This window comes from Salarias fasciatus, chromosome 13, assembly GCF_902148845.1.
Source record: "Salarias fasciatus chromosome 13, fSalaFa1.1, whole genome shotgun sequence".
NCBI lineage: Eukaryota > Metazoa > Chordata > Actinopteri > Blenniiformes > Blenniidae > Salarias > Salarias fasciatus.
The window spans coordinates 16,003,466-16,029,163 of record NC_043757.1 but is presented as its reverse complement, the minus strand read 5'-3'; the positions used below and the strand labels follow the sequence as shown (position 1 = coordinate 16,029,163).

The following is a 25,698-nucleotide window of genomic DNA, read 5'->3' as shown; positions in this document are numbered from 1 at the left end:
AGCCTCTCCCGGCGGAGGTGCAGATGTTGCACTTCTCTTTCCCAATAACTCCTTTACAATCCATTCCCAATAAGTTACTCAAACACTTTCCTTATGGGGGGGTGGGTGGGTATGTAGGGGGGGGACAGGCATGCATGACGTAATTTGGGAAGCGCTCTAATTCGCTGTGTGTGTGAGTGTGTGCGTGCGTGCGTGCGTGCGCGCGCGCAGCGAAAGCGTCAGCGCACACCCACACCAACCCGCCTGGCAGCTGTATTCCTCGGCTGTGATTGGGCAGAGGGGCGGCGATTCCTTCTGTCACGATTTGGGTCGCTCCCACCGGAGGACAGCGACCGTCCGAGGCCAGCCTTCACCGACGGCGAGCCGGGGAGACGGTGCGTGCACGCCGGGAGGAGAGCGCGTCTTCTTCTCAGGGGCCGGGCTGACAAGTCGGCGTTCGCCCTCCTGTCGGTGAGGAGGAGAGGAGAAGGAGAGGTGGAGGAGGGGGGGGGGCTTCATCAGTGCTGGGGAAACCATCCATCCAGCCGCCTTTTTCTCTGACCGGGGCTGCGGTAGAAGTCGTCCACAATGCCGGTGTTCCACACCAAGACCATCGAGAGCATCCTGGAGCCGGTGGCCCAGCAGATCTCGCACCTTGTCATCATGCACGAGGAGGGCGAGGTGGACGGGAAAGCCATCCCGGATCTGACGGTGCCGGTGGCCGCGGTGCAGGCGGCGGTCAGCAACCTGGTGCGGGTGAGTCTAGAGTTTGAACCCGGGCGTCAGTTCACCCGGAGCTCAGTGGCAGCGTGCAAAACTTCTAACCTGCAGAAAACCCACAAGACCGGTGACTGATTGGTGCACAGACTGGAGAGACGCTGGGATGTAGGAAATTATTAATGAGAGTCATCCATCATCAGAATAAGAGGTCATCACACTGCCCGAGATCCCAGCTGCTCTCTTCTTGCCATCCAGAGTGATGTGGATATAAAACACCGCCATACACACAGCTGACACTCATGCATGTTTGACAGGCTCCTGCAGAGGGCTCGTGCGTGCGGTGCGCGTCTGTGCGCGCGCATCAGAGCCACGAGACGCGTCAAACTTTGTCCGGATTGATCATCGGACGCAACGGGGCTGAATGGAGTTTGTGGGGGTGAAAGAAAAGAGTGCTGGTTGAATTAAGAGGGTGTGTGTTTTGGGAAATGTCCCTTGCTTAGCTGGAGAAGGTGCGTCGTGGCTTTTTGCGCCCTCGCCTCCAGCAAATTGAATGATTCCGGACATCAGAGTTAATTAGGAAACAGACATTTTATAATCTCCACAGATAATCAATCTACTCTGCGGTCATTTATCAGACTCCAGCCTCTTAAACTCCTCCACTCCTCATTCTTTCTCTTCTTTACCTGTTTGACCCTTCAGCTGTTATTGACCACCACCTCCATCATGCTGAATTCAATGGGTCATTGTATAAAGCCAGCCCAGCTAAAGTCAGACAGCGGTGGCCTCCTCTGTATGCTCTGCCTGGAAAAATCAATATGAGCACATCATTAATGCTGGTCCAGGGTCACTGTTATTGGTGGAGGGGCGGCAGGGTTTCATTTACTCCGCAGCAATACACAGTCAGTCTTGAAGAAAAAGAGCTGATTTCTTGTTAATTTTGCCAAATTGGTTTGGTTGATATTTGCAATTCAACTTTTGAGGTCTTTGTGCTTTTTTTCCACATATTTCAGGAAAAGATGTTAGTTTGGTCATTGTTCTCCAAAACAGTGAAGAAACTGAGGCGTTTTTCAGCAGGAGCATCCTCCAAATGAAATCTGAACTGATAATTTGATATGATTCTGGGACCCATGTAACCAGATTTGAGCTCTGAAATTGGATAGTTTGTTGACCAAAGCCAGAGCTAAATGCATTTTGTGATTTACTCAGCTTCTGTAATGACATATTAAAATAACTAATGCCAGACATATTGGATTGGAGGAATGCATTTTGCATTACTCAGCAGCCTGATTTGTACATGCACTCACAAAAACATAGAGCTATTTGGCTTCTGGGTGAAATTTATTGGAAAACAAAAAAACTTGTCACTGTACTTTTCAGGAAGTGTAGAGCAGTTCTGTCTTAAGTCGACTCACTGTAACACCACCAAAGATCCCTTGGTGAAAACAGTGGCTGACGCATAGTGCTCGCTATGATGTCCCTAACATCACTGGCGGCTAAAATTTCTTTTCGTTGTGAACGGAATTTCATCAGAGACCAGCACTGAGACCCACTGGTCCCTGGTTCAGCGTCTGCACTCTCTTGTCAATGCAAGATGATGAGGCCTGTCCCTGGTGGTGTGGTCAGGAAAAAGCTTAAAGTGGATCATCCTGAAAATTCACCCGAAAACTGACTATCCCGAACTTGCTGTGAATAGAGTTGACTGAACTTTTTTTCACTGTTTAATTCTGCCATGTCCAATATGGCAAATAAAACTACTAATTACATTTTAATTCATAATATTTTACATTAATTAGCAACATTTGGATTAGAAACCTCATAGGAAGGAATAATTCACAAAATCTTTCAAAGTAATTTTTTGTCTTCATCGTTGTGTGATCTCAGTTTAAATCTCCTGTTTGTGGGTCTTTCAGAGGTTTGGAGACCGAACATTCAAGAGTCAAAATACATTTTAGATAACTTGAAAGTGATAAAGTCATCTTTTGTTTCCCTGATCATTGCTTGTGAATAACTCACATCAGGCTCAAACCTTCCCAAGCAAGGACACACAAGATCACTTTGATAAATGCCTCATTAACTGATAACGAACAGAGCTGTGCAGCTTGAAGTCAACCGCTGCGGCGTCTAATAATGACACATCCCCTTCCGCGTGAAGCTCGCCAGTTTGAGCAATACTGTGACGTCCCAGAGCCACCGGCCACATGTCTCCATCTCAGTTTTTGTTTGCTCGTCCTTGTCGATCCTCTCAGTTGATCCGTTCAGACAGTGAGCAGACGGAGGCTAATAGCAGCCTCGGGCTTGGAGCCTGGTTTTGGGTGATGGGGATTCAAAGCTTTTGTTAGGTTGGGCACAGAGGGGCGAATGTAAAAGGGAAATGCTTTTAGGGCAAAGGTTTATTCTTTAAGGAGAAGAATAAAAACATACAAGCAATAACTGTTGGCTGTAAATTAAAAAAAAAAGTCAAAATGCTTTGATATGGTGTATTGTTACAGCATTTATTGCTTTGTTCTGTGGTGCGTTTGTTTTGAGCCTCAGCTAACCCTCAACTCAAACACTTGGAATAACAAGTGAAGACAATTTAAGCCGAGTTGATGGCCTCGCTGACTGAAGAGTGAGAGTTGCAACCTGGCCGACAAGACGGCGTTGACAGAGAGCCTAAAAGGTGGTCGAGGACACAGCTTGTAAAATAAATTGTACGTAGTTGCGTTGGTTAATCGCTTAATTGAAGCGCAAGGAACGTTCAAATGGAAACACTTGGGAAGCCTGTGCTTCAGTTTAGAAAAGCGATTCACTTACACACTTGTGTAGCACAAGCAAAGACGTAACAGAGTATAACAGGAAGATGCCGCCATCGCCGCAAGTGTCCCGCTGCACACTGATACAATTACACTGTTAGCCCCGTCCGTGGTGGGCTGGCAGTGGGGGGTAACTCAAATCTAGGTCACTGAGACACTTAGACACACACACAAGATGGTGTCAGCCTGGATCCGTCAGATGCAGTGTGTGGGTTGATGCAGCTTCAACAAAAGATGGGAAAGATGCTGCTGGTGCGTTCGGTAGAAAGTGTGAGCTTGCCGAAGTTGTGCTGATGACAGAGTTGCCTCTGTGGGTGTTTGAGAAGTATCCGCTCCTGAAGGAGTCAACATAGATCCCGAGTATGTCAGGGGGAGGGGGAGGAAAGAATAAATAGATTTACCGTTGACTGAAGTAACCCCACACTCATAGAGTCGAGCAGAAAGAGAAGGCAGGCAAGGAGTGAGACTGTCAACTAAAACTGTCGAACAGCAAACTGCAGGGCGAGTTCAGACGAAGAGAGGAAGCCACTTTCAGCTGGGTGTCTCTGTGTCTCTGGCAGCTTCAGACCAGCCTCTTCCAAGCCTCAGTGTCCACCCTTCCACCTCGTCCCTCCTCCTATATGCGCCTCGCCAACTGTCCTCAGTCTGCTCCGCCATGTAAATATGAGCCATGTATCTCCCCTCGTTCTTTGGCAGGCCCACCATGAGTCTTAGCTCCTGGCTCCGAGTCCACACAAACCCCCTCTGCTTCTCAGTCTGCCTTAAATACAGCCCTGGCTTGTAGTGAGTCTATACAGCAGATTTATATTCTAAGGCCGACTGGATCCGTGGATGATCAAGTGCTTGACTGACTGAATGTTTGAATAATGTTTTGTGTATAAATAATAGATGAAGTGACTGTGTATAGATCAACGGGTGACTCATCCTTAAACTACAGTCAAAGTCTGCGAGTCCCTCTCTTCTTCGCAGTGTGATTTTATGTGCTTTTTATTTTGGTTTTATATGATCTAATCTAAAACATTTCATCCCACAATGCGGGTCTCATTACCAGCTCCACAGAGGAGAGGCTCTGATACTATTAAACAGTTGGAATAAAAAAGAAAAAAATCATGATAATTTTATGCAAAGTTTGTGTTTTTACTCCAAAAACATTTGTTTTATTATTATTCTTGTTGTTTCTTTGTTTAGTTATTCTTTGTGGAAGGTAACCTGTGAGCCAAGTGGATACAGTTTGCTGGTATCAGTCTGAAACAACGCCTGATAAGCAGCCTTTGAAATTACCAGAACTAATCACAGAAAATGCTTTTGTTGTGCTTCCATTGCAATAAGAACGGCGAATTGTGGAACAAAGGTAAAACAACACAAATCAGACTGTGAGAGCAAAAACAGAGTAGCGGCTGGTACATTTCACTTTATGTTGTCATATTCTGCCCTTCTCCTCAGAAATACAAAGTCTCGTCTCCTCTTGCCAAAGACATGTGACAAGAGGTCACAGGAACGCATGAGAAGCAAATTTGCTGCGCTGAAAAAGTTCATAATGAAAGGTTCTCTGTCATGCAAGTAGCTGAAGTTTTTCTTTCCCTTTGAGGACTGATGGAGACCAAAACAGAGATACAAAGAATATCTAACATAGTGACTGAGGCAGCGTTACGCAAGTTACTAAGAAAAGGTGCTTGATTGCACTTACTGGTTGCTAAAGGGTGATTAAAAAAAAACAAAAAACAGCTTACTTGAACTGTCAGTGTCAGCACTGTGTGGGCCGGCCTGATGAATGGCTGACTCACTGAGTTCAGCTAAAGTTGCTTTAGTAACATTTCCGATTGGTTCAGATGATCATTTGATTAATCAGCAAACAAACCGGCATATTGGAGCACATGTTGGGCACAGATAAGACGCTCCTCCACCAGTGACTTCAGTTGCAAAGTAGAGCAAACCTTTGGTTACTTGTCAATGCCTTGTCAGCATTGTGTAAAACAAACTTTATTAATCCTCTTGGATCAATAAAGTATCAAACTTCTTCTCTGAATTTAACTGATTTCATTGACAGTTGACCTAGGCCGCACAGTCTTTAAGCAGTGAGGCAACACATTAGGGCAAATGGACAGCAGCAGAGAGGTAAATGCCTTGCTCAATGACCAATAGCATTAATCTGTCAGCCGTGAGATTCAAACCTGCAAAGCTCAGATCTGAAAGTGGCTTATCTTGGCCCTTACCCACAATAACAACAAGAGCTGTTTGCAACCGAGGTGGTAAAGCAAGTTTTGCACCAATCCTAAAATACCCATCGACTCCTGTCCATGTGCTAAAGAGTCTTTTGGCAATGAAACCCATTGGAGCTACATTCCTTGCAAAGCAACAAACGTGAATGAATGAATGAATATTTCAGACCATGTCAAGCTTTTTGCGACTGCTTGCTGTTCATTTGCCAGATAACTGAGTATGAAAGCAGTTCTTTAAAGCCAATGCCTGGTGGGCAAGTGTCCCCTCCCAGCTGTGACTGACAGCTGTCTGCAAGCATCACACCTTTCTTTGCCAACTCACGACCACACATGCATCAAGCTGTTAGTGCGTGCAGGAAAGCCACTTAGCCGTGCATTAATAATGTATCGAGGGATCGATACCAAGTGTTGCTGCTTACAGGAAACTCCGCAGCTCTTCGATCAGTCGCCCGATGGCACTGGGCGAGTTTGAAGGGTTACTTCAGGATGTTTTCTACTTGTAGACCCGCATTCCTCTCATGTCAGGGTTTGGGCTCTTCCTGCATTTTTTATTCACACTTTTACAAGCATGCGAAGAAGCAGCTCTTTCACTGTAAAATATACGAGGTATTTGGGGTTTGTATTGAATGAATACTACGCATTATATGCATTTATATCATTAGAAAATGCCTCCCCTTAAAAATATTTTTGCTCTCCAATTCATTTTTAGTTCATTAACACTCCAAGCAAAATGTGACTTTATTGTAACATGCATGTTTTATCTCCTTTGGGAAAATAAAGCAAAACTGCTGACCTGCAGCTCAGTGACTCAACATGTTTTCAAGAACTAACCGGTTTGTGTGGTGAAACTTTCCTCCATGATTCAGTCAGCTTTTAGGTGATTTCCCAACAACATTTTTTTTTGTTTTTGTTTTTGTTTTTTTTTAAATGGAAAATATTCTTTCAGAAGTCAGTTGGCATCTTTGCTTCCAAAACACTGGGATTGTTGTATCCTGTACCCACAGGTCAAGTGGATTTAACTCAGCACTTCTCAACCACTTGAGCAGCCGAAAAAGTGCTTTACGTTGTTAATCACATTCACACACACCAATGCCAAGATCTGTATTTATTACACAGTTTACAGAACGGCTGTATGCTCCTTTTGTGTGAAATTTAGTTCATCTAACATCCTACAAAATATGCATATACAGCTACCATGAAACAAATCATGTCTTTTTTTTCTTTTAATTAACAAACAAGTTAATTGCCGCAGTTTTCACGCTTGAAATCATTTTCTCCATTACTCTGTTGGAACTATAATATAATATAGTACAATAAGAATTGTGATGTCCATGTATCGAGAACGAGAGTCTATAAATGCAAGATTGTTCATAAACATCACATGGACAGAGAGAAGCGGTTTGATCTTGAATTCGAGCAGTTTGATGGCTGTTTCCTGAATCTCTGGAGCCCGGAGATCTATTAACCGAATTTCACTGCAGCATCTCGAAACTGATGTCGTCGTCCTACTGTAATTGCATCTCGAGTGTGCGCGTCGGTCCGCGTGGGCGTTCTGCTCATGCAATTTGCAGGATGTGTTTAATGTGTGCGAGCCAGCCTTCCGGAGCCATATGGATTTTCACCGAGCTGCATCGCATCTACAAGGAGAAGTCACTCTGCTGTGCGTTCAAGAGTGAATCTGCTTTAATGAGCCTCAACACTGGACGCTTTTATGTCTGTCTCTGTGCGTGTATTTAGGCAGACGTGCAAATAATATCCGATCCTGTTATCCAGCAAGGTCTGTTTAGTGAGAGAGAATGGCAGTGGTCACTGTCACCATGTGCTGAGTATTATGTGTGACAAGTACAGAGTAGAAAATTGTTCCACATCTGCTTCCATGACATTTTCATTTGTGACTTAAAAGAAATCAGTAAACGATTTCCAGTTCATTGGGATACTTCGCTGTGAAGAGTCAAACTGGGGCAACATGAACATGTTTACCCCAGTCTGTCCTCAGGTAAATAACAGTCACCTCCAACCTGCTGCTTCCCCTCAAAGCACGGACATGACGTGCATGCGTGGTTGGAATAGGTGTGAAGTGATGCTCACCCATCACACTATTAATAGAGCTCACATGATTGTTATTTGCTGGCTTGCTGCAACTAATTATAATCAAATAAATGTGCCATCTGTGTGTGTGTGTGTGTGTGTGTGTGTGTGTGTGTGTGTGTGTGTGTGTGTGTGTGTGTGTGTGTGTGTGTGTGTGTGTGTGTGTGTGCGTGCGCAGGTGGGGAAGGAAACGGTTCAAACCACCGAGGATCAGGTGATGAAAAGAGACATGCCTCCTGCATTCATTAAGTAAGTGTGTCTCTGAAGCTCTGTGCGTTTTGAAGAAAGAGAGCTGCTGCTTTCCTCTCTGTCTCTCTCACTCACAGAAATACACAAAGATTAAAAAAAAAACTTAACAGAGAGAGAATTTGTTAAAAAGAGGATTCCACACGATTTGATGTTTGGAAAAGTGGCTGCGTTCCCAGATTCTCTCAACAAAGAGCCACTTCTGAGCCTGGCCGTCCGGCTCCAGCATCCAGACCACTGAGAGGCTGTTTGCTGCTTGCATCCAAAGAGCTGATATAAACTGCTGGTGCTGGCTGGGCGCTGCTACTCAGCGCTTTTTGGGATGCAGGCTGCATTTGCCTGCTTGGCTTGTGCTGCATTTGTGTGTATCCAGATAATTTTACTGGGAAATTAACTAAAACATTAATTACCAATTAAGTTTGACAAAAATTGGTTCAAGCCTCAAGCATTTACCACATGCCACTTGTTCACTGCTACCTCACACACACATAGGGCACTACACCATAAATCTCACTCACGGGGCTTAGGAAGGGGCATGTGGGAATGTGAACCTGCCTAAATATAGATGAACCAGCAGCCATTGATACCCTGACCAATGGGGGTCAGGAGGAGGAGGGACTTGACTTTTGGCTTCATTTGAATGCCCCTAAAATCCAATGCCTTCCACAGGCTGTAACGATTATTGATCTGTGAGCACTGTATGAAAGCGCAATATTTATTTCACGTCACAGTACAGAATCTGAACTAATCTGAACAAGCAAAACATCTTAACCAAAGTTTTTATGTCAAAACATACTCTTAAGTGGTTAACTCTTTAAATCTGCGCTGTCAGCATGACCCTGTGTGTCAATGAATGCAGCTTTTTTTATCACAATGTTCATTCTCACATCTTGACTCTGTGTTCATTTGGCTTTCCCTGATCGATGTCCAGTCTGATCTGTGATGACTCATCCTTGTTATTGGTCCATTAATGTGTCGCGTGGCGCTAATTTCAGGGTGGAGAACTCAAGCTCGAAGCTGGTTCAGGCGGCTCAGATGCTGAAAGCAGATCCATATTCTGTTCCTGCACGGGACTATCTGATCGATGGATCCAGAGGAATACTGTCTGGAACATCAGACCTGCTCCTCACCTTTGATGAGGCCGAGGTGTGTGTGCGTCCTTATATCAATGTGTTAGTGTGTGTGTTTATCCTGATAGTCGCCTTTACTTCAGAGGTGTGGCATCTTTCAGAGAAATAAAGCTTTATATAGCTGCACAGAGGAAGGAGGAACTCTGCTTGGAGCTGTAATGGAGTCTCAAATGCAGCCAGATCTAATCACTGAGATCAAATGACTTTCCTCTGCCATAACTCAGACAGTGCGTGTGTGTCTGTGTGTGCGTGCGTGTGTGTGTGTGTGTGTGTGTGTGTGTGTGTGTGTGTGTGTGTGTGTGTGCGTGCTAGCGTACGTGCACATTGCATTCAAAAGCAGCTCCATAAGTGGAATAACATCAGGCACGTGATTATACTCACCACATCTCATCACTATCCTTGTTTTTGAAAAAGCAACTTCTTGCAGTCACAAGATGTACATCACAAGACTGCACACACTCACACACACACACACACACACACACACCACACAAGCAACAGAGTCACTTCACTGATGTCTTAAAAAAGCTCATTCACCGTATGACTTTTTCTGTTCTCATAAAAATTGTCTCAAATGGCCTTGATGCCTTTTCTGTTATTCCTGTTAATGTGACGCCACCTGCTGAAGTCCGTTTCCCATTTCCTGCTGTCATCTCTGTGCCGTCTCTCATAGGTGCGTAAGATAATCCGTGTGTGCAAAGGTATTCTGGAGTATTTGACAGTCGCTGAAGTGGTGGAGACAATGGAAGACCTCATCACTTACACCAAAAACCTCGGACCAGGTCAGCTGGAGTATTTTTTAAACAACAGAACAGCAAAACAACACATTTTTTTAATTGCTTCTTCTATGTGGAAATAACTGCAGTATGACACAAAGTTGAAAATCACAGACTCAATAAAGTCTCCACATTCAAAATCTGCTGAAACGTACATGTTTAGCTTGTTTTAAATGAAAAATGACGAACACCCTGAAACTTGGATAAAGCAGGGATTAGAAGACATGGGAGATGGGTTCATGACATCTTTAAAATAAAAATAGTAGAGAGTAGTAGAGGGGATGCTTGTTGCAGGTGATTGTTGTTTGAAAAGAAAACAGTTTGGCTTTACTAATGCCAGTCTTTATTAAGAATTCTTCATCACACATCATAAACAGAAATTACTTTGTTTGTCTGTTTTAATGTGTTCTTTTTCTTCAGTATTTATCAGTTATTGTGATGGAAAATTTCACAGTCCCTTTATTCTTAAATCAGAAATTGCATTTGGAATTGGATTTTAGACAACTGGCCAGTAATGAATAGGATCATATAATCCGTAACTGCTGGTATTAAAGTTTTCTGATGATTAGTCACAGTAGCAGTGAGTAGATTAGCAGGTTCAAACAGCAGTGATCGCTGTATTACACATTTTGCACATTGCTTCAGTTACTTATGGCAGAATAAAAATGATAATTAGCATTTGCTATCATTTGTAGAAGCTTCTCAAAGCAGAAAAATCAAACTATTCCAAACTCATTTTCTTCATAGCGCAAGAAGTTTTAGAGATTTATCAGCATGTTTACCTTAAATAAAAGCGACATTATCAATGTGAAGACGGAAGTGTCATTCACTGGAGTAAAGTGTGTCGGAGCTGGAAAACATTTTATGCGATCATTGCAGTGGTTCCTCTGGATCACAGGAGTAGCATACTTTTTAATACTAATATTTGTGTTGAAGATCCTTCTACCATTAAGAAAAAAGTAATGAACCAGCTGCTGTTACACTGTTTTCACTGGGAGAGAGAACATAAACAGGCTGTTAATCCTCAGCTGCAGCAGGTCAGTTGTGTTGTCAGTGTTCAGTCTTATGAGGAGCTGGAGGAAATCTGATGCCAGGTTTTCCTTATACATGACAGTCGCTGTCATTGAACAGAATCAGCTGTTAAAAGTTATGATGTTCAAAGGTGTCGGAGCCACTCAGTGGATCTACTGATGGAGGCGTCTGGTCCCACGCTGCCAAATGTGTCCGTAGTTGACCTCATGGGTAGTTTGATTCTTTGTAATGGCAGCTTCTCACAAAAAAACTTTTTCTTTTTGTTCTTTTTATTCAGGGATGACAAAAATGTCAAAGATGATTGAGGAGCGGCAGCAGGAGCTGACGCACCAAGAGCACCGACAGATGCTCGTCAACTCCATGAATACCATCAAAGAGCTGCTGCCTGTCCTCATCTCAGGTGTGTGTGTGTGTGTGTGTGTGTGTGTGTGTCTGGACAGTGTAGGTCACTGTTCAGCTAACAGTTGTTATAGCAACGCTGATAATTACAGTCATTGGGAGCTGAGGAAGTGAAATCGGCCGCACAGATGCTGTACATTACCGACAGCAGCAGAGAAACACTTGTAGGTGCTGCACATTTCAACATGTATTTTCAGTGGTAACTGTTTTCCATCCTACTTGATACAGTTTTCCATATCTTTTGTTAATATCAACTCACACTTTTGCACCGCTGAACTTAAAAAGTATCGTTCACAATGAGAAATGTGCAAACAGTTGTCACCTGACTCATCCTCAGTGCATATCGTCTGTCCTTAGCTATAAAGATTTTTGTGGCAACTAAAAGCAGTCGGGGCGTCGGCGTCGAGGAGGCCGAGAGGAACAGAAGGTTCACCTTTGACAAGATGAGCGCCGAAATCAACGAGATTATAAGAGTCTTGCAGCTCACCACGTGGGATGAAGACGCCTGGGCCAATAAGGTACGGCTTGTGCTGCCAACAAACCTCAGATTTGACTTATTTTAAACCCCAAACCTGAAAGAAAAAAACCCTGCCTGTTCACACACAGATAGCCACACTCTCTATCCACACGTCCCACTGAGCTGCATCGCTGAAAAAGTTCACTCTTTACCTTCTGTCTCCACTTTTCTTTTTGCTCGGTAGTATAACTCTTGGTTTTTCTTTTCCTTTTTCGACCTTTCTCCTCCATTCTTTTCCTCCCTGTAGAAGGTAAGCCTGCTTCTCTCCCCCTCTGCAGTTCCCAGCATGCAATTGTTTGTGTGTGCAAGAGAGATTGAAGGAAACTCGTCTCCATGCTTACGTCTAACTGTCATGCTGGTATTTAAGAAGAAGTGTGTCATGTGTTTAAGTCCACAGACTGTTAGCCGATGTGATGATCCACAGTACTTCATCACTATATTGTTATATGTTCATCTGTTCGTCTTGAGTCGTCCATTTGAGTCAAATGGCCTGAAACAGATGAAAGTTTTTTTTTTATTTCTGTAACTCACTTTCTAACTGCTTCAGAGATCACACTTACGGTAGTTTCTTTCCTGTGTTGCTCATGTTTAATGTTTGACAGGACTGCTAGTAAACGATAAGATGGTATTTTTGGGGGAAACTCTGGTAGAGATGAGATTAAGACCTGTCTGGCTCGTCTAACCTCTAATCCTGCATGTTTCTATGCACACAGCTTCCTCAGACAACAATCTGTATGTTTTTGTGTGTGTGTGTGTGCGTGTGCGTGTGTTTTCACTGAGGAAGCACTGCATACTGTGTGTACGGGCTGTGATGAGCACTTTACTGTCAGCGTGTGAGAGAAACCGCTGGCACATGATAACTGCTGGCCTCTGGGGTCATGAATTATAGAAATAAGTTGGTTGGAGTCCAGACACATCCATAATAGATGGACTATATTGAACGGTTCCACTTTAGTCACTTCATTCTCTTCTGGGCTGGAAAACGCTTCTTTTTTTCTCCCCTTTTTCCATCTGCTTGCTGGAGATAGTTGGAGTTTGACATTTCAGTAGTGTCGTGCTAAAATGCAATTAAATGTCTCATTTCTTCCACGATGACTTGTGATTATTTTTGACAAAGTGTTCAGTCAACTACTGCTGAGACTCCACCTCACAATACTGCTCCAAAACTTATATTCCTACAAATCACATTAGTGCTTTTTAGATTATTTACTGACATTTTTTGATAGAATCCAGTATTAGTTTGATCAAGTTGGAGTTTGTAAAGTGGTTGATATTTAGAATTGTGTTTTGGGTTGAAAAAAGAAGCTATTTTAAATACATTCATCCCATAAGTTGGACTGTGCGCTCCTGAAAATGCCAAGCTGTATGAACCCAAGAATGGGACAAATACTGGTGTCGCTATTTTGTTTTCATGTAATTTACACTTATCAAACACCATATTTATGATGGTAGCTCATAAATCATGAAGATCAAAAATATAATTCATGCAGAACATTAAAATATTTTGTAAGCTGAGCTTTTTTTCTCATTTACTTACCGAGGGAGCATTATTGTCATAGATAAAGAATAAAAAAACACTTGAAATTTTAGAGTTAATGCATAGTGTAGAGATAATAGACAAAATATCAGACAATTAACTTTTTGATTTTACTTTCATAATTTTTGAAACAGTCATATTTGGAGTTTTGTGCATATTTTTAGCACGTGATACATGATTTTATAATAAGCTTGTCTCCATTGGTCCACACTTGTATTGATCACGTGGCATTTTGGTGAAATAGTAAACAGGTTTGAATTTTTAGTGCTTCAGTGTGGCTCGGTGTACGGAGCTGTTCTTCATTCAGTATCCGCCGCCAGTTCGACAGATCTAAACCGAAGCTGTGGTTTCTCTCTTGACTTCAGGACATGGAGGCTCTGAAGAGATCTCTGGCTTTGATTGAGTCAAAGATGCTGCAGGCTAAAAGCTGGCTCAAAGACCCTCACGGACAGCCAGGTGAATTTATCTGGTTTGCTGCGTCTCCGGCACCTCTCGTCGTCCCACCAGCTCATGCTGCGGCGCCTTGTCCCTCTCAGGAGACCCCGGCGAGATGGCGCTGCGCGTGATATTGGACGAAGCCTGTAAGGTGGGAGAGCTGTGTGCCGGGAAGGAGAGGAAAGACATCCTGGCAACAACCAAGGCTCTGGGACAAATGACTGACCAGATCGCTGACCTGCGGGCCAGGTAGCGTGGGAGTTAAAGGGATTTCCACTCTCTGGCTTTGGCTGAGTTTAAATACTGTGTGTTGTTGTGATGTTTGTTGTGTCTTGTAGGGGCCAGGGCCCGACCCCGGGGTGTGTGCAGCGTGCGGCCCAGTGCTCCCAGGGCTTAGACCTGTTATTTGGCAAAGTGGACGGTGCTGCGCGCAGACTGGAGGCGCTCATCAACGCCAAGCAGGCGATTGCCAGGAGGCTGGATGCTGCACAGGTCAGATAGGAGAACGTCCAAGTTTTCTAGTGCACAGTAAATACTCTCCGTGTTGTTCTGTTCTTCTCCAAGCAAGTGAGTTTTCAGGTTGTGATTTTGACTTAGAAGCTGCTGTGACAGGAGTGAATTGCTAAACTTTCTGACATCTGAGGCCCCTGATCTCTGACAGTACAAAACGCTGTATGAATAAACCACTGGAATTTGAAGTCGGTGTAATCTGTGCCTCATTTGTGCTCATTTAGGCCTGGCTTGCTGATCCTAACGGCGGCCCTGAAGGGGAGGAAAACATCCGAGCGCTGCTGGCTGAGGCCAAACGCATCGCCGACCTGTGCGAGGATCCCAAAGAGAGGGACGACATCCTGCGCTCCATAAGTGAGATCGCAGGACTGACCGCCAGGCTGATGGAGCTGCGCAGACAGTACGCTTCCTCTCATCCCACACACACACATGACAAAGGACTGACAGTGAACGCTTCATGTGAACAATACACCCTCTTTTCCTAGGCTCAGACTTCTACCCTATGCCACCAATAGGTGGCACATTTTACCTGCCTGGAAAATATGTTGTTGCCTGTCAACCTTGGGCATCAGTCCGACAATAAGGTTTCTCACTATTCCACGGTGGTGTGATGGGGTCGTGGGGTCGTGGGGTCGTGGGGTCGTGGGGTCATGGAGGGTCACTAACAGTTTGTGGGGTGAAATCGGTGAAGTTTAAGGGGAAATACCACACTCTGATGCACCAGCTTCATGTTTTAAATCAATAAATCACACCATGGAGATACACCATGGTGGACATGCATAAATCAGCCATAACATTATGACCATCTACCTAATATTATGCAGGTCATTGACTCCACTAGACCCCTGAAGATGTGCCGTGGTATCTGGCGTCAAGATGTTAGCTGAAAAGCAATTTAGGATCTGGAAATTGTGAAGAGGGGCCTCAGTGGGACCGTGTGCCTCTCTGAGCCTTGGCTGCTCTTTACCCTGTCACCAGTTCACCTCTTTACCTTCCCCAAACCACTTGACGGCTGCATAACAGCTGCATTTTTGAAGCTGATCTGATCCAGTCATCTTGTCAAGTCTTAAAGTCCTGTAGGTCCATTTGTCCTACTGGCAATACATTAACTTGAAGAACTAAAATATCTCTTGCTGCCTAATTTATGCCACCCACTAACATGTGCTTGCGTAAAGAGATAGTTTGCGTTATCTTATCCACTTCATCTATCAGTGCTCATGATGTTATGGCAGATTAGTCCGGATGCTTTTCGCCCTGCATTTTGACCATAAGAGGAAACAGACATATGCTCAGAGTCTGACGTTTGTCGAGATCTATGAGAAAACCTGCAACTTCAAAAGGAGAAAATATGACTGTGAGTCATCTGCTCTGGGGGAGCTACTGAGCATTTTATAATGTGAACGAGACAGCACTTTTCCAATAATATCCAGGCTGCTGTGTGGGATCTGTGAGAACTGACTGTTAAAGGTAGCAAAAGAAAAAAAACTATATCTGTAAAATCTGTTATATTTAATTTTATGGAGAGTAAGAACAATACTTCATTCAATAGAAACAAGTGCTTTTCAAAAATTCTTTGGAATATGACAAAAGACAAAGGTTTGAACTTCTTTTCTGCTGCATAAAAAAATCAGCCATTGAGAGTGGTGTTTCCTTAAGGTGCTCTTTATCTGCTGGAGGTGCATTGAGACGGTGTGGGAAGTTCGTGTTTGCTGTGCGTTTTCCATTTATTTCCCATTTCAATTTGTGGCTCCTGTCTCAGGGGTAAAGGCGACAGCCCGGAGGCCCGTGCTTTGGCCAAGCAGATTGGAGCTGCTCTGTTGACGCTGCAGTCGAAAACCAACCGGGCCGTGGCCAACATGAGACCGGCCAAGCCAGCCGTCACCTTAGAGGGCAAGATGGAGCAGGCCCTCCGCTGGGTGAACAACCCCGGGGTGGACGACAGAGGAGTAGGTAAGTGGAGTTGGGTGACGGCTCAGGGGAGGGATTATGTAGAAGTTAGACGCAAAAATAGATGCTGACCTTCCGTGGCTTTGTCAGGATGTGTGGATGATGAATGGCGTGTGAAAGCGGTCGGGGCAGCACCAGCAATTATGGAAATGCGAGGTGTTTGTGGTCCGTGATGTGGTCGTTGTCTCGATCAAGAAATATTTATTCTTGCATGAAGTGCAGAGATGACTGTGCCATTTCCTTAGGTTGTGATTCAGTGGATGACTAACTTTGACGGACTTGGCCACCCACATCTCCATGTATTGTTTTATGACTTTACTATGTTGTCTTCCTCTTGTGTCATTGTATTATTTCCTGTTTTCTCTCATGCTTCCCTTTGGGAGCAGAGTGTGAGAGGATACAGTGGATCACAGGTACCTGCTCTCTACAGGATTTCTGCAAAGAGTTTACCAAATAATGAGCTGTTTGAAGTTTCATCAGTTCAGCCTGTACCACAGTTCTCACCATCATTCACTCATTTGCATGAAAGGAAGTAAACATTGCAGTCAGTTCTCACCCTTTGCATTCCTAGTTTCAACAAGTTCAAGTTGCAGACGTACAAATCATTCAGACTTCCACATCTTAATAAGGACTCAAATCGTTGTTGGTCTTTTATTGAACATTAACAACATATTCAGTATCCAGATGGCGTGAGAACCTCTTCTGCCCTGAATCACTCTGCAGGTCAGGCGGCAATTAGAGGAATGGTTGGGGAAGGAAGGAGGCTGGCAGGGGGCCTGTTAGGTCCGTACCGACAGGATATGATTGGACGCTGCGACCGCGCGGAGGGTCTGATGACAGCTTTGGCTGACATGGCCGGCAGGGGTGAGGCTGAGGCTCCTCATGCACGAGCTACAGCTGCTCAGCTGCAGGATACCCTCAAGGTATTGACATGTGAATAACGGAATATTTATTGTAACATCATTAACTTCATGTCTTGAGATTTATCAAATATGAGTGGCTACAAATGTGAATAAATGCATGAACATGTCCAGATTATTTGGTCAAATGTGTGATCAAATGTTTGGTACATGAATGATGCAGGGTCCGGTCCTGCCCACAGAATGACACTGAAAATAACAAAATTCCAGATACAAAATTAACTTTATTTTTTTCATCATGAATAACTGTTGTTTCTAATTGATTGGCTGAGGATCACTTAGGTACACTGAGAGCCAAGATGAGACATCAGCGATCCAACAGCAAAAGCACAAGCAGCAGCAGCATCAAAGATCAGATCTTTAAACAGATGTATCAACTAAACACAAAACAACATGTTGTTATTTTTGACTGAAAAAGAGTTACAGGTGGAACTGCAAACAGAAGGCATGATTTTTGCACATTTCACTTTATTTCACACGAAGCGGTATAAGTAAGTGCAGTATCATGTTCAAATAGCACTCATTTTACTTTATCTTATCTTGCTCAGGTTTTTGAATAAAGATATTTACTAATAACGGACAATTTCATCGTACTTTTTTGCACTAAAACTGATTAAACAGTTAAAAGTTGTCATTTATTGTCATTTATTTTACTGTCATATTACTGGCCCAACCTTCACAAGATCGAATCGAACAGAATAGAATAGAAATACAGTATCAATTACACAAAATAAATAGAATAGAGTTAAATATCAATAATCCAATTAAAAAATAAAATATTATTTGTGCAGGAACAAAGAGATAAATGTTGAGTTTTATAGGAAATTAATTTGACAGAAAAAACACAAATATGATTTAAAATTCGGAAATATAGCGGCTGTATGTGTTCCCTCTAATAAAACCATTTCGACCCCTTTGCCTGACATGGTCAACTTCAGGACGTTTGGTGCAGAGCTCCACCTAGTGGTCTAACACGAGAATCCGCTTTCACCAGGATTTGAGGCAACACATGCAAGAGGTCATGACCCAGGAGGTCTCTGATGTTTTCAGCGACACCACCACCCCTGTCAAGCTGCTGGCCGTGGCTGCCACCGCCCCACCCGACGCCCCCAACAGAGGCGAGGTCAGTGCCGCGTTCTGGTGACCAGTCCTCTCTTCCGGTCGTGAAAATACTGCATGTCAAAGTTGATCCCTTTTGAAAGGTTTTCGAGGAGCGCGCTGGAAACTTCGAGACCCATGCAGGGAGGCTGGGAGCAACCGCAGAGAAAGCCGCAGCGGTGGGAACAGCCAATAGGAGCACAGTGGAGGGGATCCACGCTGCTGTGAAACACGCCAGGGAGCTCACGCCACAGGTGCTCCTCTTTGTTTTGACGTCTGTGACCTGCATCATTGCACAAATTGACAGAACACGGCCGTCTGGCTTACTGACTGTGTTTGTGTGCAGGTGACCTCTGCTGCTCGCATCCTGCTGAAGAATCCTGGAAACAAAGCAGCCTATGAGCACTTCGACACCATGAAGAACCAGTGGATCGACAACGTGGAGAGACTCACTGGTGAGGATTTCCTCACAGTTTCATGGCTTTTTAAATTAACCAGTATTTTACCTTTGGAAGTTTTATGCAACGTAATGTGAAATGTTGATATCTATGTGTGTGTGTGCGCGCACTTCAAGGCCTCGTGGATGAAGCCATTGACACCAAATCTCTGCTGGATGCTTCTGAGGAGGCTATAAAGAAAGATATCGACAAGTGCCGGGTTGCCATGGCGAATGTTCAGCCCCAAATGCTTGTTGCCGGGGCAACAAGCATTGCAAGACGAGCTAATCGGGTGCTGTTGGTAGCCAAGAGGGAAGTTGAAAACTCCGAAGACCCCCGGTTCAGAGACACTGTGAAGCACGCCTCAGATATTCTCTCACACACCATCTCGCCCATGGTGATGGACGCAAAGGCCGTGGCTGGAAACATCCAGGATAAAGGTGCCAGAAAAGTGTTTTTAGGATATCGTGTGTGTGAATAAACACTGAATGACGTCGGTTAATTTGCCCACAGCTCTGCAGAAAGCGTATTTGGACTCTTGTCTGAGGATCCTCGCTGCAGTGGGAAAAGTTAGAGAAGCCTTCCAGCCTCAGGAGCCGGACTTCCCACCTCCACCGCCTGACCTGGACCAGCTTCATGTAAACACATTCACTCAGCTTTATTCACGTTTATCCTCAAAATGGTCCATCGCCTTCCTGCTGCCTCCCCACACTGACCTAACAGTGATTCATTTAACCAGCAGATTTTACCTCATCACACACCACATGTTTGTTTGCTAATTACATAGCTGCCTGTAACGCTTCTGTGTCTATTTCTGTTTTTCAGGTTAGTGATGAGCAGGCGCCACCTAAGCCCCCCCTGCCAGAAGGAGAGGTCCCTCCTCCTCGGCCTCCTCCCCCAGAGGAGAAGGACGAGGAGTTCCCGGAGCAGAAGGCTGGCGAGGTGGTCAGTGAACCCATGATGGTGGCGGCCAGGCAGCTGCACGACGAGGCACGCAAGTGGTCCAGCAAGGTCAGTCCACATAAACACAACACAACACAAACATCAACCATCTGCATACATGATAAAATATCCATGCAGGATTTGAAGTTACTGACAGATTTGTGCACAGAGATTTTTAATTAAAACAATCTGTGTTACGATATACATACATGTTAATTACATTAATACTTACAGTCAGATGAAGACATAACTGGATACTGTCATTATTCGTGTGTGATTATATCAATTAGACAAAATATTATGACCACTGCTCAGCGAATTGGTTGCATTTATTAGGTATCAAGTGACATTTCTGTTCCTAGTTGATGTGTTAGTTGTAGGTGAAGTGCATGACTGCAGTGATCAATATCTATCAAATATGGTTCAATGAAGGATTTTGACGCTCGTGGTTCCACGATGGAGGCCTCACCACACAACTTATAGGACTTTAAAGATCTGCTGCTAATATAAAAGATACAGCTCACATTCAGGGTTGTAGCGGCGTCCATGTTTATATCCATCCAGGCTGTTTTGCACTAAAAACAAACCAAAAAAAAATTAAACAGGTGATCTTATTGTTGTGGCTGATCAATGCTCATAGTCTATATAAAACAAGTAACTCAGTTCATACAATTGTATGAAGGAAGCTGTAAATCATTCTTACTGTGTTCACAGGAAATATTGTGTTCCTTCTTGTTTCTGTTGTTATCCATGTGTGTATGTGTGCATCTGAGTGTTTTTTTTTGTGTGGAACAAAAGTACATCGGAACAGTGACTCTGTATAAATAACCACTGACTATACAGAGGTAGAAGCCTCTTGCTGTCTTTGTTGAGCTAATCATCATTCTCCCCTCCAGTGCGCTTCTAACAGTCGTTCTGTGACGGCCGCTGTAGAGGTGTCTTTGGAAACGAGGCACCGCATGTCTCCTATTACAGCTTGGGGTCACGGGAAGGTTCCCTGTGCAATGCTAGACTCCTGAGTCCAGCACAGTGGCTCCCACCCATACAGTTAGACCTTCTTTTGACTAGGAAAACATTCCAGATGCTGTCAATTCAACCACTGCCTCAGACTAAGGTGCATCATCCTCCTGCTGCCATCCCAAGCCAGCTTCTTTGTCCTCTTTTTTTGTTTCCCATCTAAGTCATCTGTGCACACTGTGCAGTTTCTCCTCCGCCTGTCCTGTCCTCCCTCCTTGCTCGTATCCTTCTCCTCTCCCTTTCTGTAAATCTCCTGTCCTCAGTTCTTCCATCCAGTGCCTCTCTTACTGTACTAAATGCCTCCTTTTCCCATGCTTCCTTCCCTCCTGGCATCCCTTGCTTTCTCCTCTTCCCCCCCCCCTCCTTCTCCACATCCCTCTCTCCTTCTTGCCCCCCTCTACTCCCCCCCCCCCCCCCCCCCCCCCCCCCTCCTCCTCCAACCTCTGCAACCAACAATGCCCCCCCTCCCCTCTGCCTGGCCCAGCCTGAGGAGGAGGAGGCAGTAGAGGAGAGGGAGGTAGATGATGAAGATGAGTTTACTGATGGTGAGGATGACTATGAGCCAGAGCTGCTGATGATGCCCTCCAACCAGCCTGTCAATCAACCCATTCTGGCAGCTGCCCAGTCTCTCCACCAGGAGGCGCGCAAGTGGTCCAGCAAGGTCTGCACACATACATGCACATTGGCACCCTGTCAAACGCAGTAGGTCAGGTAGTGTTTTTGCAAACACCTTCCAGTGTTTTGGGCACTTGGCATCGTCGTGAAATATACTTTGACGGCACGCACACCTCTCAAACGTGCACGCACGCATGGAAACACAAGGATGCAGGACGAGAAACCCCCTCAGGAGCGGTAGCTGACAGTGACTGGGCCTGTGCATCCGCCACTACCGCCGGACCCAGCGGCCAGCCGCGGCTGCTCTTCTCGCTGTCGCTGCATCCTACTCAGAACCGGTTTGGCACACCGTCATGCTGATGCCGCGCTAAGGTCGCACTAAAGGTCGAGGACTGTGGGAATGGCGAGTTTGTTTGTTGCACCACGTGTATAAACTGGGACTGGCTTCGCGGTCGGGTGAAGCGGTTGAGAGGAGGAGCCAGGCGCTCTGCTGTCAGTCACTGGCTGTCTGGTCAACCTGTGAAGCCAACAATGACAGTTTCCTAAAGACTCCTGGGTGATGAAGCTTTGGCTTACCCACAGTGATCACCTGCTTCTGCTTATTAGTTCCAGGGTGTGCACTAATCACTCCAACAGGCATCGCTCCACGGGTACTAACTCCAGGTTGGCTGGAATGTGAAGGAGATCGTCAAAAGTCTTCTTTTTAAATATACCGATTAGTTTTCACATCTTCCTTCTCTATAATCAATGACAATGTGGTAACCTGCTCTGACACCGCATGCCGCTAAACACGCTTCCCATTATTGGCTGTCTTGCTTCTATAGTTCAGATTCATGACTGAAAAAGCGTCAGGTGAATGTTTGGTAACACTGCTTTCATTGGGAGACCGGTTGGAAGCCTGCCTGCTGCAGAACGTTCCATCAGAGGTGTCACTGCTCCCTCCTCTGCCTCCGCCGTCCGTTATACTCCACGCAGGGCAACGATATCATCGCGGCAGCCAAGCGGATGGCCCTGCTGATGGCCGAAATGTCCCGGCTGGTGCGCGGCGGGAGCGGCAACAAGCGAGCGCTGATCCAGTGTGCCAAGGACATCGCCAAGGCCTCGGACGAGGTGACGAGGCTGGCCAAGGAGGTGGCCAAGCAGTGCACCGACAGGCGCATCAGGACGAACCTGCTGCAGGTGAGGGCTGATTCCCACCCACATCAAGGACTGCTGGAAGGACTGTGAACATTAAACAGGTCTCATGTTTCCCTCGTCCAAAGGTCTGCGAAAGAATCCCAACCATCAGCACGCAGCTGAAGATTCTGTCCACCGTCAAAGCCACCATGTTGGGACGGACAAACATCAGCGAGGAGGAGTCAGAACAGGTAATGCAGATCATTTTCAGGAGTGAAAACTTCAAGAAATGTCAAGAATACCTTTTCACCACTGCTCCAAATGTAGAATAACAGAAATATTACAATAATAATAATAACTACCTCTTCATATTATCCTATTTTTGAGGTAAAGAATGTGGTAAAGTCATTTCTTTTTTTAAAGCTGATGCTGTTTCCTTCATAAGGCCTCACTCCTAAGTGTTTCTCTGCACAGGCCACGGAGATGTTGGTCCATAACGCCCAGAATCTGATGCAGTCGGTGAAGGAGACCGTCAGAGAAGCAGAAGCAGCCTCCATCAAGATTCGCACAGATGCAGGGTTCACCCTCCGCTGGGTGCGCAAAACCCCCTGGTACCAATAAGCTGAGGAGAATCCTTGAATTACACCCTTAACTTTGCATTAACAGCACAAAACTTAAGTGAAGTATGAACGTGTGTGTGCTTGTTACGGCGGAGCACGTGCGCTTCAAGAGGAAACTGCAGGTTTTGAGCCTTTCTTCACTGTAGTTCGGCTGCGTGCCGACCTGGCGACGTCCGGGTTTCATTTATCGGAGTGACTTCAGCTTTGCTCTCCTGCTCCCTTTACCTGAACCTGTGGAACCACGCAGGCTTATCGGAGACAGTTTTTAATATATATTTTTGGTATGTTGAGTTGCAAGAATCGATCAGAATCCCAGGTATATATTTTTTGCATGAAAATTTTTTCTATTTTCTAAAAGCAAATTATGACATTAAGCTACAAAGCTTTGAGAGGTTGTTTACTTTTCATTCTGTTAATGTACTAAGTTTCATGTTGTCTGTTGTATATACAAGAATTATTTGTTTTATGGACAACACACTGATTTTGACACTAAAGGGTGAAGCCGTGTCTGAGCAGACGGACTCACCTCTCCTCATGTTTACTTTCAGTAACAACATTGTTCTTAACTAAAGATCTACGAATTCAAAGACGATACATGATCTCTGCAGTCGGGGGAATGTTTATACTTGAAGAACTACAATGTCTTCTGGACACAATTATTGTTTTTGACGGTATAATTGTGTGTCAAGTATGGTTGTCCATCACACAGCTGTGTTTCTCATGGTTGTCGCAAGGCCGGTCATTACCGCGTTACAGCGTTGAGGTGAGGTGATACATTTTCATTTTATTCAACTCTCGCCGCGAGCAATGCCAAAGGATTTGTTTTTCACTACTATAAGCTTCTTTTAACACTCAGATGTCAAGCTGTTACGAACACCACACTTCATTTTCTGTCGAGACCCCAGAGTACAGCGGTGGTCCTTATATGTCTCACAAACTATGTGATTTTGCTTTGCGTTTTTTTTTTTTTTTTTGTCGAAACACAGTGCTTTTGTGTTCGCACGCTCTACGACAGTTGAACTGTTTGGGATATTTTTTTCCAAAAGCGATCAATGTCTTGGACATCATGTCTGTATCTTCTCCCCATATGTGAGCTCAGTCTGAGTGACACACACACACACACACACACACACACCATCATTTAAAACAAGTTTTTAAAGAAATGACCCAGGTGGTTCAAGAAAAAAAAAAGTGACACCAGGTATTAATTCCCTTCTAGATTGTTGTATGCTTGATTATTTGTAACTGAAGTTTTTAATACGTGTTTCTTTGTAGATGAAGTTAAAGGAATAAAGTCTGGTAACTTGCCATCACATGCAATCTGTATAAGGCATAATTTTATTCCCTAAACGACAAGTCGTCTCAGTTTTTACACTGACTCGGCAAATGTCACTGTTAAAATGAGGAGGAGCACTCTAACAGTATTAGAACCTCGCTGACAGTAAGCGGCGGGAGTTCCTCGTGGCGCTTCGGGACGCGGCTCGAAAACGCAGCACAGATTGTCGAATGCATCTATGAGTATGTAGCAGTCACTGAAACCTCACTGAGACCCACAGGGTGTAGATGTGTGTGTACTTGACGTGTTTATTCACACCCTGAATGTATTCTGATAGCTTCTAGCCCTGCCAACACATCTGCTGTGCCTTGGAAGAATAAACTCTTGTAATGAAGACCGGACTCTGCCTCCTAACTCACTGCCATGACCAAAGGTCACACGAAAGGATTTTCTGAATCCATTAGAAATGTAATAAAGACTGAATAAATTGTTTCACAGTTTGTAGGAATCGATTCAATAACTCACATTTTGCAGTTCACTTTGAACCACACCGATCGACCTCGTGACAATCGACGCTTGAGCAAACAAAGCTATCACTGGAGTTGAATTAATCATCCGGGCACAATGAATAACTGCAGCAATATATCTGAAGGTCAGCAGCTCAAAGGTCAGCAGTCGCAGTCTTATGTTACCAACTCACAGCGGTGTGCTCGCCCAGTTCCAGCAAATAACCTGCAACTCTTTAGAAAACGCAACAAAGCATGTTAACTGGAGGTTTTCATTCAAACAAGAAATAATATATCACACTATTGCAGGTATTATAAGGTATGTGATCCATTAATGTTATTTAACCAAGTAAACTAAGTTGATACATTATTAAAAATGTCATTTCTAAATGTAATAGCCAATGTCATAAAACATAAATATGACTAACTTTGTTGAAATTAACTTCTTTTTGTAGTTTGCTTATGAAAAATACTGGCTGGGATAGTCACATTCATTCATTGAAGATATACACTCAAGTTCTCAATAAAGGTTAAAAAAACTATTACATTATTCCAAGTTGTTATGTTGTCAGCTTTATTTCATTCTGAATGACCCAAATTATTAGATTATTAGTAGCCGTTATGTGATCAGTTGTGAGAAAGGTCAATTAAATCATAACACATGAAAGACAGACCAGTAAAGATAATGAGGGAGATGACTGTACAAAAGAATGGCGTTAAAAAGAATTTTAAAAAAGGCACAGACGAAACCAAAGCGCAAGATCTGATTTCAAGCGTTTTAATAAGACATCTTACAACCTGAAATACAGATTCATAGCTTGACT

General features: G+C 44.3%; 1 protein-coding gene across 8 annotated transcripts; it reads left to right on the top strand.

Annotated features, from left to right (window-relative positions):
• The first annotated feature begins 223 nt into the window (after positions 1–223).
• LOC115399287 (vinculin-like) lies at positions 224–24,766 on the top strand. Of its 8 annotated transcripts, XM_030106580.1 has the most exons (25): positions 224–735; positions 7,977–8,047; positions 9,040–9,190; positions 9,848–9,956; positions 11,260–11,382; positions 11,739–11,899; positions 12,146–12,148; positions 13,801–13,891; positions 13,972–14,119; positions 14,209–14,362; positions 14,605–14,780; positions 14,866–14,964; positions 16,140–16,330; positions 16,714–16,740; positions 17,051–17,250; positions 18,242–18,370; positions 18,450–18,599; positions 18,692–18,800; positions 18,920–19,222; positions 19,296–19,420; positions 19,608–19,793; positions 21,226–21,402; positions 22,332–22,535; positions 22,619–22,723; positions 22,947–24,766. In XM_030106580.1, the coding sequence occupies exons 1-25, from the start codon at positions 568–570 to the stop codon at positions 23,091–23,093; spliced, it is 3,507 nt and encodes a 1,168-aa protein (XP_029962440.1). In that variant the 5' UTR covers positions 224–567; the 3' UTR covers positions 23,094–24,766. The 8 variants fall into 8 exon arrangements, with proteins under 8 accessions (XP_029962440.1, XP_029962441.1, XP_029962442.1 ...); XM_030106581.1 differs by lacking the exon at positions 16,714–16,740 and having other exon boundaries at positions 568–735; XM_030106582.1 differs by lacking the exon at positions 14,866–14,964 and having other exon boundaries at positions 568–735; positions 22,947–23,093.
• The last annotated feature ends 932 nt before the right edge of the window (positions 24,767–25,698 follow it).